The sequence below is a fragment of the Sorex araneus genome, chromosome 4, assembly GCF_027595985.1.
Source record: "Sorex araneus isolate mSorAra2 chromosome 4, mSorAra2.pri, whole genome shotgun sequence".
Classification (NCBI taxonomy): domain Eukaryota; kingdom Metazoa; phylum Chordata; class Mammalia; order Eulipotyphla; family Soricidae; genus Sorex; species Sorex araneus.
Genome location: NC_073305.1, coordinates 36470084 through 36489294, shown reverse-complemented (window position 1 = coordinate 36489294; position 19211 = coordinate 36470084). Strand labels below are relative to the sequence as shown.

The 19211-nt window shown below is 52.7% G+C and overlaps 1 protein-coding gene across 2 annotated transcripts in view; it reads right to left on the bottom strand.

Annotated features, from left to right (window-relative positions):
- Nucleotides 1-1747: 1747 nt before the first annotated feature.
- CTDSPL (CTD small phosphatase like) overlaps nucleotides 1748-19211 on the bottom strand; it is a 127503-nt gene continuing 110039 nt past the window's right edge. The window contains exons 4-7 of one of the 2 annotated variants that reach the window (XM_055135297.1): nucleotides 18609-18665; nucleotides 14818-14910; nucleotides 11029-11214; nucleotides 1748-5480 (exon numbers count right to left, since the gene is read on the bottom strand). In XM_055135297.1, coding sequence (XP_054991272.1) covers nucleotides 5355-5480; nucleotides 11029-11214; nucleotides 14818-14910; nucleotides 18609-18665 — 462 coding nt within the window. In that variant the 3' untranslated portion in view covers nucleotides 1748-5354. The remainder of the gene's footprint in view (nucleotides 5481-11028; nucleotides 11215-14817; nucleotides 14911-18608; nucleotides 18666-19211) is intronic. The other variant, XM_055135296.1, reaches the window with a different exon arrangement.

Sequence of the window (19211 nt, the reverse complement as noted above, 5' to 3'; positions counted from 1 at the left end):
TTTTTTTTTTCCAGGTTCCTCTAGAGACCAGGAGGCCAGGACCCCACCCCTGTGCTGAAGACCCCACCCCAGGGGCCCAGTTCAGACTCTGGGGTCTCTGGGATCCAGAAGGCCTGGGGAGGGTGTCGATGAACTGCCCTGTTCCTGCCCGTACCCTGTGACCCTGGGAGGGGAGGAAAGGAAACAGCGGACAAGACCCCGCACCTGGCTTGCACGTGGCATACACAGAGGAAACTGGGCTCAGAATAGCGCTCACGGTGCTTCGAGGAGCTGGGGAGGGGTGCCCGGTGTACCTCTGACCCCCAACTGTGAGAGGCTCTGCTACCTCTCACAATCCTCTTCCAGGGGGCCTGCTTGGAAGCAAAGGCCATGGAGACTGGCAGGCTCTGGGCTGCTACTTGGCTTTTCTAGTTTATTTCTGGGCACACGCGGTCAGCCACCCTCTCCCACACCGACAGAGATGAGCATGTGGCTGGCCTGCACTCAGGTGCCCCCTCAGTGGGGGGCGGGGACAAGTGTGGGGTGGGGTGGGGTTCTCTCTCTCTCTGGAGCTTCATCTGACAGCCCTAAGCAGTCAGGCGACTGGGCCGGAGACCTCCTCACCCAAGGTGCCTCAGGGGACCGCCAGTGTCCCACAGTGAGCCTTGTCTGCTGGGCTGTGTGGCGTGCCCAGCTCACCAGTGGTCAGCCCAAAGGGCCATTGAGGTTGAGGCTGTCTGACACCCCCTGACTCGACCCCGATAGGCAACCTACCCTGCTGGGCTGGCTCTTTACCTGGGGGCCAAGGCACGCTTAAGTTCTGGGTGGCCAGGACCACCCAGTGCTCAGTGTAAAGTGGGGTGCCCACTCTGCTCCCCACCTCAGCATCAGGCTTCTTCTCACTGCCACACCAGGAAAGGCTGCTGGTGCCCACTGGCTTTTTCCAGACTCTCCTGGGTTGCCCAATCCTTTGCCAGGAACAACTGCGAAGTGTCTTCCAGGTAAAGCCATGACACTGTGTCCGAGTCCCTTTATGATAGCTGGGTGGTAGCCCTGACAGCTGCGGGGACCCACCCTTCCTCCGTGTCAGCTCGAGAGATGTGGCCTCTGTGTGGCCCTGCTGGACCGTTGAATTTCCTGGGGCACCTGGAAGTCTGGTTCTGCCCTCTGAGTTCTGGGGGTCACCGGGTGCTTCAAGTAGGCAGTTGGGCATCACTGACAGGGAGGGGGGGGCGCTCTGAGGGCCTCGCACTCCTCCTCTTCTCCTGTGTCTGTATTTGCTGGGGGCTTTGCACAGATTTGTGTTTGCTCACAGATGTGCTAGGCCAGCTCCCTTCACTACCCTGAGCACTTTGCACAAACCCCATTCTGGAGTGCTGACCCCAGTCCTGCTCATCCCTTGGGCCTTGAGTGCAGGTGGCATATGGTGCTCAAACAAGAGAACCTGGACACCCGGGACTTCAGTGTGCCCAGGCACCCCACCAAGTGATCTCCAGATGACATGCCCTGAAGGGTCTGTGGACGAGCCCTAGAAAACTCAGCTGGGCTGCGGGGCTGGAGGGGGTGGGGCCAGGGAGGAAAGCATCCTGCCCCGACTGTCAAGGGGCAGCAGCTCGGCTCATGTCTTGCCCCCCACCCCTGTGGACTCCACCCCTATCAACAAAAGCAGCTGGGGAGAAGGGAGCCCCTCCTCCACCAGAACCCCAGGCCGGAAGGCCATGCCACATCTCCAGCCTGGGCATTCTGGCTAAAATCCTGTAAAAAGGGGTACGTACGCGCGCGTGTGTGTGGTGTGATGTATGCGTGTACGCAGGAGAAGCAAAACCATCCACAAGTTGAGTGCGGTTTCATGGGTTTATTTTTGGCAGGAAGGAAAATCATCGCAAACGTCTTGACCAACAAGGCGCGCCCCTGGACACGTGCACATTCCACACACAGCATTTCCCAGGTCATGCTGGGTTGCTCATCACATTCAAACGTCCAAGAGAAATCGAGGGCTACTCCAGGCACCAGCTCCACGAGCCGGTGGGCGGGCAGGTGTGAAGTCTACAGAGAAGCTCCCCTGGAGAACGGGAACGGGATCAGACATGTCGGATTTACAGTACGAGAGGAACAGAGGCAGCCAGCCAGTTGCGCACAGGTCAAGCATGTCAAGCCATCCCCTCTTCCCAAGCGCTGGCACGCCAACTGCCCAGCACAGCACCTTTGAAAGCAGAGGCACAAACGTCACGAGTGTTTGACCATAGGGCTGTGTGGTTTGGGATGTTGGTTAGAAAGCTGTCTTTCAAATACAGGGTGGTAAAGAGTTGTCAGGTTATGAACTTAGATTTTTTTTTTTCCCTTAATACCAAGTTCAAATACTGTAACCATGCCAACTGTCGTGGTTGGCGACCACGCGCCATCAGGGAATCCTCCTGTCTTCAGAGAGAAACTCGAAATTACCTCATCAAAACTGCACTGTGTCAGAGGGGCTTCCCTGTCAACCATCAGCTGGGACAGTGGGGCGGTACTCATTTTCAGGATGCAGACATGCTGCTGGCAAATGGCCAGCGGTCGGACTCACAGGCCCACACAGTCTCCCGAGCCAAGAAGACCTGAGTGTGCCCGAGCACTGCCACTGGAGCCTGCCAAGAGACATCATAAACTCGAAGACGCTGAAGCCCAGGACTCAAGCATTCTGTCCCAAATCTCAATGTTCAAAATACTTTTTCAACTCCAGGAGACTTTATCTTAACCTGGCACAGAAAGGCCCATGAGAACTCAGGAGGTCAGACTTTTCTTTTGGCTGAAGAGTGTTTTGGTAACATGGGAAGAATATGGCACAGAAAAATAGCTGAACAGGTTTTTATCAGGTTTTAAAGCCCACAATTTAATAAAAGGTAATCATTAAAAACAATACCCGTATTCACCTTAAAAAAAAAAAAACCCACGATAATCCCCAAACATTCGTCTCATTTCTTGGCCTTATGTTAGAATTCTATTGCTTCATTTACATGTAGATGACTAAAAATATATATATTTATAGATATATTTTGATTATGTACATAAAACAGAATCAAGGGTTAAAATAAAAACAAAATTTTGGAGTGTGGTCAAATAAGGTGCCCAGAATCCAGACCCCTCAGAAGGTTTGCTGACCCCCCTATGCTGCAGGAACCAGCCCCTACCCCAGTGGTTCTCCAGCGCCGAGAGCAATGGCACCCACGGGTCCAGGAAGTACGAGGTGAAGTGTCTGGCACAGCCCTGCCAAGTGTCTCCATTCCGTTCCTCAGAAGGGGGGCGCTATTCCTAGGCTCAGCGCCGCTGAAATACTCGAGTTTCACTCCTCTCCTATTCCAATGAGGCTGTGTGACTCTAACAGCGGAACAGAGGCATGGGTGAGGGTCTAAGGCTCGTTCATCAGGTTTGATTTCCGTGTGGATTTCGACACTTTGAGAGACACCTGACTCGAACATTCAAGACTTTTAAGGCAGCGGGTTCGTTTAATGACTGGTTTTCCAAATCAAGGTTTATGGCATGTGCAGATCTGCCACATAACTGTCATTCTTTGTGGCAAGGCTTACATGGGACTCTTTAATTAATTGGCATGTGGATTACTGGGGTGCTAACACCCAGAAGGTTGAGGAGACCTGGTCACTCCTGAATACTTACTTCTCTTCTCAGTGCACGGCAGGCCACCAAAGACAGACCACAGTGTTGCTGGACATGAGAGTGGCACCTGGCTTCGTGATTTTGTGAATGACAGCAAAGACGAAATTTTACCTTGACACCCCCCATTTCCCATTTCCTTCAGGCCAGTTGCTCCCAGCAGAACTGGCGGAGGCCCAACCCACGGTGGACGAAGGCAGTGGCTGCCAGCAAGAAAGAGAACTTCTGGATGATTCTTCAGAGCAATATTTTACCGACTGTCTTGTCAAGCAAGGAACATGGCACTGCGTAAAATCGCTCACTGGGGAAGGCAGACAAGGGGAGCCCCTCCCCGCCCTGGCTTGGGGACAGACTGCCCTGCCCCTCGGCTCCGACAGCTGGACTCCCCAGAAGACCGAGAGATGGACTTGGGCCACGGCAGCTTGGCAGCTGGGCGAGGCCTCAGGTTCTCACGAGACAGTGGTCAGCTGATGGCGGGGTCCGAGGCTCCTCTGTGAGCTGCACGCATTCTTCTGTCTTTGTATGTGTCCCTAAGAATCCCCAAGCTGGTGCCAGGGGAGGGAGACAGTTGGGGCGGCCGGCTAAGGGGGCGAGGCGCCTGTGTTTCTGAGCCTGTCTGAGTTTGCAGCTTAGCAGTGAGCAGATTCTGAGCATAGGCACAGTGGCAAGGAACAGTGTGACAGCCGCTGGTCAAGTCCATTTGGTGGCAGCGCAGTAGCAGCAAAGGAAATTCCCTAACAGCTCCTTGTGTATTTAGCTTCCAGAAAGGAAAGATTTGAAATTCGGTAAAGGGGAGAAGTGGGGGGGTAGGGGAAGGAGTAAAAAACCCTCCCCCAAAATCCAAGGATATATTTTTTTAAGGGCTTCGTGTAACTGTTTTATCTGAAATGACATCAAGAAAACAATGCAGAGAAGTATGGCAGTAGTGTCAAAGCAGAAGTGACAATGATGCCACTTCTCAAGGGGAAAATGTGACCCTCAAGACAAAACTTGTCACCCGTCAGAAATAAGGGCATAAAAGAACCTATTGTTCTCTAACGTGTTGAGCCACACAATCGCAGACACATTTCAAACTGGGTCAGGAATGAACAGAGACGCTGACGACGCAGTCGCGGCGATCCTGCGGGGAGCGCAGCCCTGTGGCCTGCCCCTGCCATCGGGGGGAAGAGCTCCTGACTCGTCCCGTCCCTCTGCCCCACCTCTTAGCACCCCTGCACCCCCACCCCCGGTTCTAGAAAATTGTCGTGTTTATCTTCTTAGAGAATCTGAGTCAGTAAAAGACTAAAAGATGTCTGGAAATATGCTGTGTAGAAAAATTAACTCTCGGCTTAAAATAACATTCAGAAAGGCACTTCATCCTGGAGGAAAGAGGACTGTGAGCTGGGTCAGCTGCTCCGAGCTGGGAGAGTTGGGGACCAGTAGCCTGGAGGGGAGGACAGTTGAAAGGAGGTCCAAGAGATATCAAGCTTTCCCCCCGCCCCCCATATATATAATGTATATATATATATATATACTTTTTTCTTTTTGGTATGTTTTAAAAAGCAAATCCATGTAAAATGCATGTCCCTTTATGAAATCTAGTAAAAGAGTTCATTTTTTTAAAATAGCTGCTTCTGTTCTTAAAAAATAAAAACAGGTAGGTATGGCCGCATTCGCCCCGAGTGTCCGCCCTCTTCTCTGCTCCGGGAGGCTGGAGAATGCAGGTGCCAGGGCGGCACGGGCCGGGGCTACCTGCTGCAGAGTCTGTGCAGCATACTGTACACGTCGTCCTCCCGGCTCAGGCCCTCGAAGAATGGAATGAGGTCCAGCAGCTCCGTGTCCGTCATGTCGTCGAACCAGGACTGCACGGGGACCTGGAAGACAGTGTGTGGAGAGGCAGCAGAACGGGAGAGGAAGAGGGAGAGGGAGAGGCAGAGGGAGGAGTGTGTGTGTGTGTGTGTGTGTGTGTGTGTGTGTGTGTGTGAGAGAGAGAGAGAGAGAGAGAGAGAGAGAGAGAGACCCTTTACCACCTGGGAACCCACAGGTTTTCTCAAATTCCTGGGCAGGAGGACAGAAATTTAGCAGCCTTCTCCTCTTCTTCCTCCTCTTCCTCCTCCCCCTCCATCACTGTCCTGGTTCCTCCATCCCAACTAAGGTGACCCAAAGCCACCTGACTGGGAGTGGGCTGAGGAAGCCTGAATACTTGTTTATAATATATTTGCCTGTTTCACTTTCCGAACTACAGGAAAATTGGGGCCTGGGTGCAGGACACTAAGTATGTGCTACTTGCGGATTTCATAAACCTCTTTCCCCTGGTAGAGAACCAGCTTCTGACATCTCCGTGTACTCAAGCCAGAGGCGACTGTTTCTGACGCCGGGGAAACTCCGTATAGGGAGGAGGAGGGCTTCGAGGCACTTGGGGTCAATGTCAGGCCCTATGGTGGTGGAGAACGGTCAGCTAAAAGGGCAGAAGTAAAACTTTAAGACATTAGGAAGCCCTAAGCAAGATCAAGATTTTCTAGTTTTAGATAGAGGGGTACCAAGAGATTTGAAAAGAAATCTGGGGAAGAACAAAAAACTTTAAAATATATTTTAAAAATATGTATTTATTTATTTACTTTTCGCTTTTTGGGTCACACCCGGCAACGCACAGGGGTCACTCCTGGCTCATGCACTCAGGAATTACTCCTGGCAGTGCTCGGGGGACCAGATGGGATGCTGGGAACTGAACCTGGGTTGGCCATGTGCAAGGCAAACGCCCTACCTGCTGTGCTATCGCTCCAGCCCTAAAAATTATTTTTAATCTTTTAAAAAAATCTGAAGGGAACTTAGAAATGATTCATTACATGTTTTCTTCTTCTTCTTCTTCTTCTTCTTTTTCTTTTTCTTTTTTTTTAAATCAACAACCACCAAGGCAAAGTTAGAACAACGACTACCACAAGAAGGGGGAAGGAATGAGGGAGATGTAAGAAAGGACTTTAGGGGCCAGGGACTAGTCAGCAGTCAAAGACACAAGCTGGGAATGCAGAGGGACTGAGTTTGAACCCCAGCACCTCCCTGAGCCCCACCCTGGCAGCACTGCTGGGTCTGCTCCTGGGCAGGCCGAGGCAATGAATGCTCTGGCCAGGCCGGCCTCGTATTTATGGCAATGGCCCTTGGGCCTCCAAAGCACTGCTTGGACACAAGACTTTTCTAAATTGATCTTGGTTAATAGTTTTGGTGTTGGAACCATGCCAATGTGTTACATAATTAAAATCAAACCATTCAAAGAAAGGCAAGAACTAAACACAAGTGTAAAGTTGGTGATATAAATCAGAGAGTGACTTCAAGGGATTTAAAAACACAGCACTCTATCTGCACTCAAAAATCCCTAAAGTAAGTTGTCTTATTACTAGCAACAGTAGTAGACTACAGTTTCTGTGTGTGGTGTGGTATTGGGTGGCTAACTGGGGGCTGCATACACATGCAAGTGCTCTCTCCTGAGCCACGTATCCAGCCCTAGCACTGCTACTTTGAGAAATTAATTTTTGATTTTTGGGCCACATGGTGCTCAAGAATCACTCCTGGTGGGATTTGGGGACACAATGTGGTGCTGGGGATCAAACCCTGGTTGGCTGTGTGCAAGGCAAAAATCTTCCCAGTGTAAAATCTCTCTGGCCCCTGTTTGATTTAATCTACAGTATATATTTTAGAGTTTTGAAATAGCAGCGCTGGGGCCAGAGATTGTACATAGCAGGTAAAGTGCTTGCCTTGCATGTGGCTGACCTGGGTTTGATCCAATTCTTAGAACTACATATGGTCCTCGAGCACAGAGCCAGGAATAAGCCCTGAACGTCACAGGCTCCCCGCCCCCAAGTATACAAATATATTTAAATATCACTGTATCACTGTTATCCCGTTGCTAATCGATTTGCTCGAGCGGGCACCAGTAACGTCTCCGTTGTGAGACTTGCTGTTACTGTTTTTGGCATGTCGAATATATCATGAGTAGCTTGCCAGGCTCTGCCATGTGGGCGAGATACTCTCAGTAGCTTGCTGGGCTCTAAGAAGGGCAGAAGAATCAAACCTGGGTCGGCCACGTGCAAGGCAAACACCCTACCCGCTGTGCTATCGCTCCAACCCATTTAAATATAATAGGAATCAAGAGTTTCAAAAATACAAATAAAAATATTCTGTGACCAGGCTGGAGCAATAGCACAGCCGGTAGGGTGTTTGCCTTGCATGTGGCTGACCTGGGTTCGATTCCCAGCATCCCATATGGTCCCCCGAGCACCGCAGGAGTAATTCCTGAGTGAAGAGCCAGGAATAGCCCCTGTGCATCGCCAGGTATGACTCAAAAAGAAAAAAAAAGGTTCTGTGACCTTGTTTTGTGTTCTGGATTCTACCTGGTGGTGGTCAGGGGCTATACCAACTTTGTGCTTGGGGGTTGGTGGTTACTTCTAGGGGTACTTGGGGAACCATGAGGTGCTAGGACTCAAACTCAGGCTTCCTGCATGCAAAGGACACATGCTTAGTTTGTTGAACTGTATTTCCAGCCCTGAATGCTGATACCTTGACAATGGATTTGGAAAGACCAATATGAATTCACGATTAGTTTTAATTCTAAGAAGAGTAGAAAGGGCTAGGTCAGCCCAGTAGAAAGAAGAACCCATAAAGGCTGTGGTTTCTACATGCCATTTCCACGAACAGGAAAAAAGAAAAAAGTTCCATTAAAAAAAAAAAAAAAGGACTGATTCCAGGCTGAAGCCAGAGATGGACAAGATAAGCCTGGAACATCTTATAGCAAAAAACAGGAAGCTACCAAAATTACCGTTTTGTGAAGAGCTAAGTGTCCACTGGCCAAAGGTGAACATTTAAGCATATAAAAGAATAATAAATGGCTTAAATGGTAACAATAAAAAAAACCCCATTAATTTATAATGATACTTAAAAATTTATTGGTTACTTTTGGAGGCAGCCAGAACACCAACTCATTGCTCAGAACACTGAGAATCTAGAAAAAGAGACAAAAGGTGTCTTCCCTACTCAAACACTCAGAATATATTTCAGGATGATGAAGCAGTTGACAAGGGAAATTTCTTTCTTTTAAAGGAAATTCCAGTCAACACATGCAGAAAGAATGCTATAATTAAGAAATCACTGTTTTGCAATTCCTAATGAAATACTTGGTGTAGGCAATGATCATCAACAGCTGCACCAATTTTGAGGTGAGAGGTTGATGGGGAATTTCATGATGGGTGAATCTGGGGGCCAGAGTGATAGCACAGTGGGTTGGGTGCTTGCCTTGCACATAGCCAACATGGGTTCACTCCACAGCATCCCACATGCTCCCCCAAAGTCCACCATGAGTAATTCCTGAGCATTACTAGGTGTGACCCAAAATAATAAAAAAAAAAAGGATAAATCAGGCTAACCATACCTGATTCCAAAGTTCAACTTAAAATCGTTAGTAGTGGGACTGTCTGGTATTATATACCCCTACATTATGCAGTACCTTACACACAAGGTTTTATATGCTAGGCCATCTGTGATGTTGAAATTGAAAAGAAGAAAAAAAAAAGAACCCAAATCTCACCAAGTAGCTATGATCTAACCACTTATTTATGGAAATATGGTGGCTAGAAAAACATTACACAGCACCACGAGGTGGCAGCTCATCAAATTCCCCAGGGCAATAACCAGGGTTTTATAACAAATAAAAGGCATGGAAGGAAAAGGAAGAGGGGAGGAAAAAGTATGAAGAATATAAAAGAATTAAAATACACATTGTAACCAAAGCCCCACTTATTTGGATTCTGATTAAAAAACAATCCAAACATAAAACATTTGGTAATGACAGGGAAAATATGAATGAAGTAAGGATATGAGAAAATATTAAAAAAAACGATTAGTCTCCTCAAATGTGATCATGGAATTGTGATGAAGTTAAGTAAGTCTTATTAGCCACATTATATAAGCTGTATTATTTTGAATTTGATGAGCTCATTAAAATAAACAAACTGAGATGTAATCGAATTGGATGATTTACTCATATAATGTCTACACAGTAACTGAATCTAATTTGAACTCATTTTCAGTATAAAAAGAGCAACAGAATTCACAACTCATGCTGGGCCTCAAATGGGTTTTGGTTTGTGTGGAGGTGGAGGGTGTGAGAAAGGGCAGGGAGAGAGCACTGAGCTGAGAGCTGGGGCCACATGGGGACCAGCCCTCACCTGCTGGCCTGGCTAAGCCTCTCCAGGGGCGGAGGGCGCAGCAGGAGCCTCTCTCTTGCTCTGAAAACTGTCTGTACGCAGAGGGCAGGGGGCGGTGTGTGAAGGAAACATTCTCTCCATACACTTTTATCTTTTTTTTTTTTTTTGCGGGGGGAGGGACACAGGAATTAGTCCTTGTGGTGCTCGGGGGACCCTACAGGATGTCAGGGATCGAACCCAGGTTTCAAGACAAGCGCCGTATCTACTATACTATCACTCTGGTTCCTTTATCTTCTATGCGGTGCTAGGGATTGAACCCAGGCAAGTGCAGAGCTGCAAGCCACAACCCTGGGCAAGGACATTCTATTTTTTTTTTCTTAGGTCACACCCGGCGATGCACAGGGGTTACTCCTGGCTCTGCACTCAGGAATCACTCCTGGCGGTGCTCAGGGGACCATATGGGATGCTGGGATCCGAACCAGGGTCGGCTGCGTGCAAGGCAAACGCCCTACCTGCTGTGCTATCACTCCAGCCCCGGACATTCTATTTTTCTTTTTTTTTGGCTTTTAGGGACACACCTGGCGATGCTCAGGGGTTACTCCTGGCTCACGCACTCAGGAATTACTCCTGGTGGTGCTTGGGGGACTATATGGGATGCTGGGAACTGAACCCGGGTTGGCAGCGTGCAAGGCAAACGCCCTACCCACTGTGCTATTGCCCCAGCCCCAGCAAGGACATTCTTAAAGCACACCACAAGGTAGTATAAAGCCTGGCAGCCTTCCCTGTACACCTAATCAAAGGGTTCGATTCATCCGTGCCTAAGCAAGGACTCATGCTCAAGAGGCCACTCAGGCCTTCTGAGTCCAGTGGGGCTAGGAAGGGGGAAGGGGGGCCAGGCAGCACCAGTTTAGAGGTAGACAGAACCCTTTCCAGAGACGACACACGTGAGCTCCTACGCAGAGGCTGGCCAAGCGAGGAGCCGTGTCCTATGACCTTCTCACACACGGCCCCACAGAATGCTCCTTTCCATGAGGCTGGCAGCCCACACGACGCTCTCTGAGGCTGTGTAACTTGGGGAGCGCCCCACAGTGCGGCAGAGTTGGGATACTCCAGGGAGAGGGTCAAGCCGTCTTGCTCTGGCGCCTGGAGGTCCTTGCCCAAGTCGTACCTGCCAGGCCAGACCTGGCTCAGACGGGGCCCCGGGTTGCTTCTCTTGGGGGCTACTTACGGCATTCTCAGGGTGGAAGATGTAGGAGGCAGGAGAATTGTCCACGATGATCACTTTGCTCAGCTCCCGACCAAGGCGACTCAGGTCCTTCACGTAATTCCCGCGATGGAAAACACATGACTCTCGGAAGAGTCGGGCCCGGAACACGCCCCAGCGATCGAGCAGGTCAGCCACAGGGTCTGCATACTGCAGAGTGGAAAGCGAGTGTGGATGTGAAGGCTGGGCTCTGGAAGGGTCCCAGAAACCCCAGAAACCCGGGTCTCCTGGGCAAGAACTAGATTCTTCCCCAGAAAGGGGGTAGTTTGAGGCCTGGGAGATGACACCCGAGAGTCGTGGCACCCTTGAGACTGAGCGTGCCCCTGCACACACCAAGGGTTCCTCCTTCCCTGCCCAGCACTGCTGGTGTAGCCCTGGTGGCCCCCTAGAACGGCCAGGCCACATGCTGGATAGAGCTTTGGGGGGGTCCCTGAACCCAGCTGGCAGGCCCAGGTATGGCCCTGGTGGCTGCTGGCCTGAGCTGGGTTGAGCCCTAAGGACCGGCCTCTACTGGAAACAGGCTTCAGATCACTGGGCACGCAGCAGGACTCCTCCCGAGGACGCAGCACACCCTGGAATGCCCCAATTCTCTTACATCTCATGTCTAAACCGTCAGAAATTCTGTTAGCTTCATCTCCAACATGATGCTGAATCCACCTGCATCCCTGCCCTCCTCTGAGTCCCTGTAATCACTGGGCTGGGACAGCTGCTTGAGTCTCCCAACGTTCTCCCTCTTCCCCTGGGGCCGCCTGCTTGGCTGGAAATGGTAGATGCAGGAACTTGCCGCTCGGGGGTTCCCACTGTCCCCTGCTGCCCGCCGTGCCCTCTGCAGACCCGGCCCCCTGCTCGTTCTCGTCTTCTGTCATGTCCAGCTTCCTCTGCAGCCTTTCTACAGCCTGCCCGCAACCTTCCTTTCGGGACGTTCTCTCCAGCCACCTGGCATTCTCTCTCACCCACCAGGAACAGGCCTGGGCGTGGGATGTGCTTTACAATCCCCAGCACCTGCAGGGTGCCTGCTGCATAGCAGGAGCTCAGGGAACACGGGGGTCATGAGTGAAGGAAGGAACGCAGCAGACGCTGACCCGAAGGGCATGCGGCTACAGTGCCCTCTAGAGGTTCCCTGGGCAACTAGGTCAGACCAGCCTGCCAAGGTCAATGAACCCATTTTATGGGCCCATTGCACAATTGGGGTTTGTCCTAGTTGGCCCTCCCTCAGGTCCTGAGCGCTCCCCTCGGCAGTCCGTACTGAAGCAATGAGGCCCCTGAGAGAAGAACCTTCATCCATGAGGACATCTAAAAGGGGCAGGTGGGCCGGACGGCTGGGGCTGGGAGTAAAAAAGGGGGCATTGCTCATCCCCAAGTGTGCCAGGTTCCAGTCCGTAGGCCGGGGTGGGACACCCTGCAGTGCCTGAGGGGGTCCCTGGAGGCCCCCTGGAGGGCGGGCCTGGACAGTCGGTGGGCCTCAGCAGAGCACGTGACAGTCCTGAGCGCAAAGCAGAGGCTGCAGGGCAGGCTGTCAGGCGATGGGCAGAGGGACAGTCCTCTCCTCCCTGGGACACCAGGGGGACAGCGGGAGCGCAGGGCTGGGTTGCCCCCGAGGAGGGCAGTCAGACCGCACAGGTGAAGTTCCAGGGTGATGAGCCTGCAGGGGAAAGGCGGGAGTGGCCCTCACACGCATCAACACTGACCTTCACTGGCATCTCTTGCTTTGGGCCTCCCAGGTGGTACTCCAGGGACCCAGGTGGGGGTGGGGGCACCCACTGGTGATTCCCAGTGGTTCTGCAACAGCAGGCTCCTCAGTGCCCAGTATACTCAGGCCACTGGGTGGTACGTGGCGGGGGGGGGGGGGGGAGCCCGGTGGTGCCGGGAATCAAACAGGAGCCAGGCGGAGGCTAGGCTACCTCCCGGCCCCGGGAATACACCTTTTGTGGGATACGTGGGGCTGAGGGCTCCAACTCTAAGAGCTGACAGAGCAGGAAGGAAACGGCACAAGGTCGCCGCTTTCCTCATGGTAGTTCTCTGCTGTATCCTTGTGCCTGGCCACAGTCGGGGCTGAGCAAACACGTGGACAAACGGAGGGGGTAAATGCACAAGGAAACCAGGCTGACACTAGATGAAACTAGATATTATACGGCTCTCCCGGCTTAGGGTCCTCGTGGCACCCGGTGCACCACTGGCACCGGCTGAGTCCAGAGCACGGAACTGGGGCGAGCCCACCTGTGTGCAGGACTTGTACATTAGGGAGGAGTGAAGCTGGAAGGCGGGACCGACTCGACTGGGCCAGGCAGGCGGCGCGACCAGAGAAGGGCTGGAGAGACAGATGGAGGGGCAGGTGGGAGCAGCGCGGGGGAGAGAAAACCAACGGGGACGTTTAAGCGCAGGCTGGGGTGAGGCCAAGAAATAGTGTTTTCAATTTTGCAAATGTAAAAACAACTCTCCATCACCAACACCGGTGCAATCCCGCTGTCTGGTATTGCTCTGGTTACCACTGCGGGCTCCGCAGCCTGGCAGGCTAGAGCCGGGAGGATCATAAAAACAATAGACGAGATTAGTCTCGGTATCATTCGTCTGAAAGGAGCACCTCGGGGAGCGCTGTTCTCCCGGAGGCCACGCTCTCTTCGCAGAACGAGAGGGGGAGGCCCAGATTCTGCATTCACTCCCTCCCCGTGAGCTCTGGCCTGAAGGCCTGCGGACGATCCTGGCAGAACAGAGAGCAGGAGGGCGCGTCCCCTTGTGCTGGCCACAGCCGGGAGATGGCGGAACCCCGAGTGCACAGGCCAGCAGAGCACTGTGCCAGAGATACTCTAAGCAGCGTCCAATGCGCAAGAACAGGGGAGTGAGCAGGGTACAGGATGCGGGGTAGGTCTCTGGAGCAGGACTGGAGAGGCAGATGGCTAACCTGGGCCCTGCCAAACTCATTTCTGGGCCATGCAAGGTCCCTGAGGAGCCCACGGAGACATGGATGGTGTCACCAACAAAGGAGCGTGACCGTCTTCATCAGAGCCTGGCCCTGCTCTGAGGAGGGGCGTCGCCCTGTCTGTGTTCTGAACCAGGCACTCTGCACACCGGGGCCGGGCCAAGCCTGACCACTGGGGCATGCTAAGGACCTGCTCGCTCTCTTCCGAGCCAGTAAAGACAGAGGGCCCAGATCACCGTGCAGGATGTCGCTGTTTGACCATCTCTGATAATCACAGTGACCCCCGGGAGGGAGCAGCCTCCCCCGACACTGTCTGCACAGCACATGCAGGAGCGGCCGGGGCAGCCTGAGTCTTTGAGGGCCAGCGGGCCGGCGCTCAGTGAAGCCTCGCCTGATGGCTCCCACGGGCTAGAGGGGAAAGCGAGGTGAGAGAAGTGGAGGGGCGAGTCTGAGCCCCCAGCAGGGGCTTCAGAGGCTTCTCAGCAGTGCCTAAAGGGGTCTGGGGGGAGGCCTGGGGGGAGGGCGCTTCTCCAGCCCACCACCTCTGCAGACACAGCCCCAGGGCGCGGGGCTCGCACTCCGGTATTGGACTGCCCGGCCCTTCTCTGCTATGATGGACGCGCCGGTGGTTTCCTGGTTTGTGTAGGCTGCGACTTCACGGAGCACTTGTTCTACGTGCCCCCGTCACCATGGTAACTCCAAAGCCTATCGGGCAAGCGCCGTGCACCCACCCATCTCAGGGGCGAACCGGTCGCCACAGAAACAGCTCCCTCCACCTTAACGGGGGCTGCTGCACAGAGAAGGGTGTCTGGGCCCCACGCGGGGACAGGGCTCACCTTGGCCAAGCTGGCAGTGAAGAGCACACACTCAAAGAGCTGCCCCATCCTCTGGAGGAACTCGTCCACGTGTGGCCGCTTCAGCACATACACCTGCAGTGGCAGGAAACAGCACCCGGTCAGTCACAGCTGTGGCCGAAAGCCACGGGAGGAAGAATTCCAGATGTGTGCCTGCCCTCTCTGGTGGACCCAGCCTGTGGGGTGGGGCGGGGGAGAGGCAGAGCCCCTCTGTGTGAGGCCAGGGGGCCTGTTCAGGTGTGCTCCAGGTGTGAGGCGGTGCAGAAGCTCCCTCAGGGGCCTGGGGCGTGACGGAAAGGGGCTGGGGGGTCTCCAGAAGGAGGGAGAGGAAGGGGCGTGCTGTGCGTGCATGAGATGACGGCGGCGGTTCACCCGTTTCTCCACCAGCACTCCCGGTCAGGCTCAGGGCCGAGGTGCTGCTCGTGGAGGTTGGGCTGAATCTGTGCCCTTGCACGGGAGTGCTGGGCCTGCCCAGGAGTGTGAGAATCGTTCTGCTGGACTGTGCCTGGGCCAGACAGAGCAGATACTCGAGGGGACGTGGGGCCCAGAAACCGGGCTCAGAGCTCCCGACTGCGCTGTCGGAACCACGGTGGGGAAACGGGAGAGGGGAAGGAAGTCAAGGCTGGTGAGGGAGGAGGTGGGGAGGGGGAGGGAAGACCTAATTAAAACTTGAATAAATTCCACTTGAAATCAGCCACTTCCCTAAAATAAATCTTGCTTGTTAAAATTGAATTCTTATCCACCGAGTCCCAGCTCTGGGCTCAGCCTGAAAACAGCTACGAAGATGAAGGAAACACAGGCCTGGCCCTTGAAATGCTCACAGTCTAGGACAGATGCAGACAAGACCATGTACAAATAAATAGGCCGGATGATGCTGAAAAGAAGCCAGGTCTGTTAAGGACAGTCAACTTATTATCAATGAGGAGGCAAGGCCCCTTTCGAGGTAGGTAATCAGATGGGAACATTTGCCCTGGGTTTTGAAGGGTGAACAGGAGTTCACCAGGTAGACAAAGTTGTGCTTCCAGGCAGAGGAAACAGCAGAAGCTTGAGAACTGGCCTGACATAGGGGGGGAGTTAGACAAGGGCTGCAGAAGGTGGAGATAGTAAGAGATGGGGAGCGGGAGGAGAGGCAGGTGAAAGGCAGGTCAGGAGAGCTTATGGGTGCCCTGAGTGCCAGACGAAGCCAGCTGGATTCTCTGCAGGTGGGTCAGGGTGGGCGAGGGAGGGGGACTGGATACCCTGCGAGTGGAGTGGGGATGGGAGGGAAAGTGGGGGGCTCTGCGGCACACACAGGGAATTCAGAGGAATCCTACAGAGCCTGGGCGGGTGGAAGAGCTGTGGCCGAAGCTGTGATGAGGGGCAGGGGGCAGGACTGGCAGCAGGAGGTTGCCAGCGTGGCTGAGGAGCTGAGGGCAGGGCCTGTGGCTGAGGTCCCCGCTCTGCTCGCCTGGGGACAGGTGTGGCTTGCAATCCTTGGCCGCCTGGGAACAGTGCTCAGAGGGCGAGCTTAGCTCTACACCAAGGGGAGAAGAGGGACTCAGAATTCTGGCGCTGCTGTCTCCAGCAGAGGGGAGTGTCCTGGGCCAGGATGCCGGCGTCCAGGCCCGCGTCCCCGTGCAAGTAACCGAGAATAGGCCCATCGGGACCTGCACAGCCTATCCTGGATTACTTGAACGAGGCCACGGCCTTCGCCAGGGCCTTGGTCCTCCTCTTGGCACCTGGGGTCTCCTTCCTTCAGGAGAGTTTCTGATCCCAGTCTTGGGGTGCCTATGGTCAGCTCTGGAGGGGAACCGAGGCTGTTCCTGCAAGCATGGGCTCGCAGGCCGGGCCCTGAGGATCAAGCTCAGGCACATGGTAGGAAGGATGAAGTTTTTCTCCTAGTCCTTGCCAGGCCAGGGGGAGCCTTCCCTGGATCTCATTACTCTGTAACACAGGCCCAGATAATAAATGCACAAACTGCTTCTCGGATCCTGAGTTAGTCCCGCTGATGCTTTTGCAAATGTTTAGTGACTGAGTGCCTGCCATTTCAGCTCCCTGATGGCTCTGGAAAGCAAGGAGCGGGGAGACCTGAGGCAGCTGCCTTTCCCAGGGACGACTTCCAGGTGGGACCTGGAGAACAGGTGAGAAAGCCAGGGCAGGCAATGGAGGGACTTAAGTCAAGGGGAAAGAGCCCTGGGCCAGGGCGTAGGAGGCTAGAAATCCCATTTTATGACCCTTCCCATTGTATGACCCTGAACCACAGACAAGGTTTTCTGAGCCTCAGGTTCCTCCTCTGGAATATGGGTAGCTGGACTATCTGTCTCCCCAAAACCTGGCAGCTCCCATAGCTTATGCTCAGGCCAAAGAACAAGCGATATCACTAGAGAAAGACATTCTGTTATAGCCCAAGCACCAAAACAAGATTTTCCTTCCTGGGCTATAAACACATCAGGCCAGAGACTCTCCATTTAGGACCCTGGGGCTGACAAGGAAGATGGGGAGATATTCCTGTGGAGGACCTAACCAAAACTCTCCGCTCTTCAACCTCCAGGTTTGCCAGTATGTTCGTAAGTGAAGCTCTTTCTAGGGAAGCTTCATGCAGACAATTAAAAACACTCTGACCCAATGTCACATGCCCAGGGCATTTTTATTTAAAACTGCTTGCTGATTCCCAAACTCACACCATTTTCTCTGTCTTTTTTGAACTGGCTTATTCCTAAAGAGTCACAGGAGGACATGTAGAAACAAGATCAGCCTGGAGTGGCTGGACTGGACATGGATACCCTTCCTCAGAATCCACTATGAGTGGGTGAATTGTGGCATTTTCCTGTTGCCTGCTCGGAGAGGAGCTGAAAGCAATTACATGAGGAAGTTAACCAGACCATCAAGCAAGGTCACAGGGGGACCTGGAAACCTTGAGACATCTGCATCAAATCAAAGAACCATTTGGACTTGCAACCACATCTAACACAAAGTCTAGTTTTTTTTTTTTTTATAAACTCAGTATAAAGTAAATTCATCCGAGTAAAAAAGGGCAGAGAACCACTGAATCCTTTTTGGTTTGTGTTTGGGCCACACCTGGCAGTGCTCAGGGCTTACATCTGGCTCTGTGCTCAGGGATCACTCCTGGCAGGGATTAGGGGGACTATGTGGAGTACTAGAAATGGAACCCGAGTCTGCCATATGCAAGGCAAGCACCCTATCTCTGGATTATCTCTCCATCCCCCAGAACCACTGTATGCTTTCCGGCCCCCATTTGGTTTTTGGGCCACACCAGGCGGTGCTCAGGGCTTCCTCCTGGCTCTGTGCTCAAGGATCATTCCTGGCAGGGCTCGGGGAACCATAGGGAGTGCTGAGGGTTAAATCAAGGTTGGCCTTGTGCAAGGCAATTGCTGTACCTGCTGTACTACTGCTCCAGACCCTGTATCTTTTTTTTCTTACAAGGGCTGTTTCCATTTTGATTCAGTAATAAAATCGCTACTGATAGAGGAATTTCAAAATAAAAGTTCTCAAGAAATGTCATTGTTTAAAAGGGATTGTTGAGAGCTGGGAAGATAGTTCAGTGGACTGAGTACTGCTTTGCATGTGAGATGCCTGGGCTCAATTCCCAGCACTGCATGATACCTTGAGCACCGTTTGAGTGAGTCCCAGGGCAGAGCTAGGAGATGCCCTGATTCCATCAGGTAAGGTCCCCCCAACCAAAAAAAAAAAAAAAAAGAGAGAGAGAAAAAAACCCCAAACCAACAAAACAACAGAAAGCTAACTGAAACTTGGATTTCATTTTGATTTCTTACCTGATGTATAGTTCCATCGATTTCAACCGGAACAATAAAATCAGCATTACTAATAGGCTAGAAAGAAAAGGAGCTATAATTAATACGTCTGAAACAACAACAACAACAACAAATTGGGAATTTTAGCAAGAAAAATGCCTGCCTCCACCAGTTTGGAAATTGGAAAAAAAAACCCAGCTCAGGAGAATGATGTTTGTAAAGCAAGTACAAGCAGGAATGCACATTATTTTGCTTTGAGTGACGCTGGGGATGGAAGCAGGGGGCCTCACACAGGAAAGCCAAGTGCTCTAGCACTGAGCCACTTCAGTCCGCACGTTACTTTGTTTTGAATACTGTTAAGACCTTCAGTGGCCGGTCTGTTTTATCACAGGCGATAGGGAACCACTGCCGGTCGCCAGGGGAAGAGACAAGAGCCCAGCGGCCCTGGCGCACAGCGCACTGGGGAGAGAACAAGCTGTACCCGGACCCACAGAGCAGGCTGCCCTGCGTGGGGCTGCTCGGCAGGACAGGCTCCTTCCGTGTGCCACCATTCGTCCATTTTTGCACAGCCATGGGACCAGGGCTCAGTCGGTCTAGGCCTGAGGACCTGTGACTTCCGGCCCT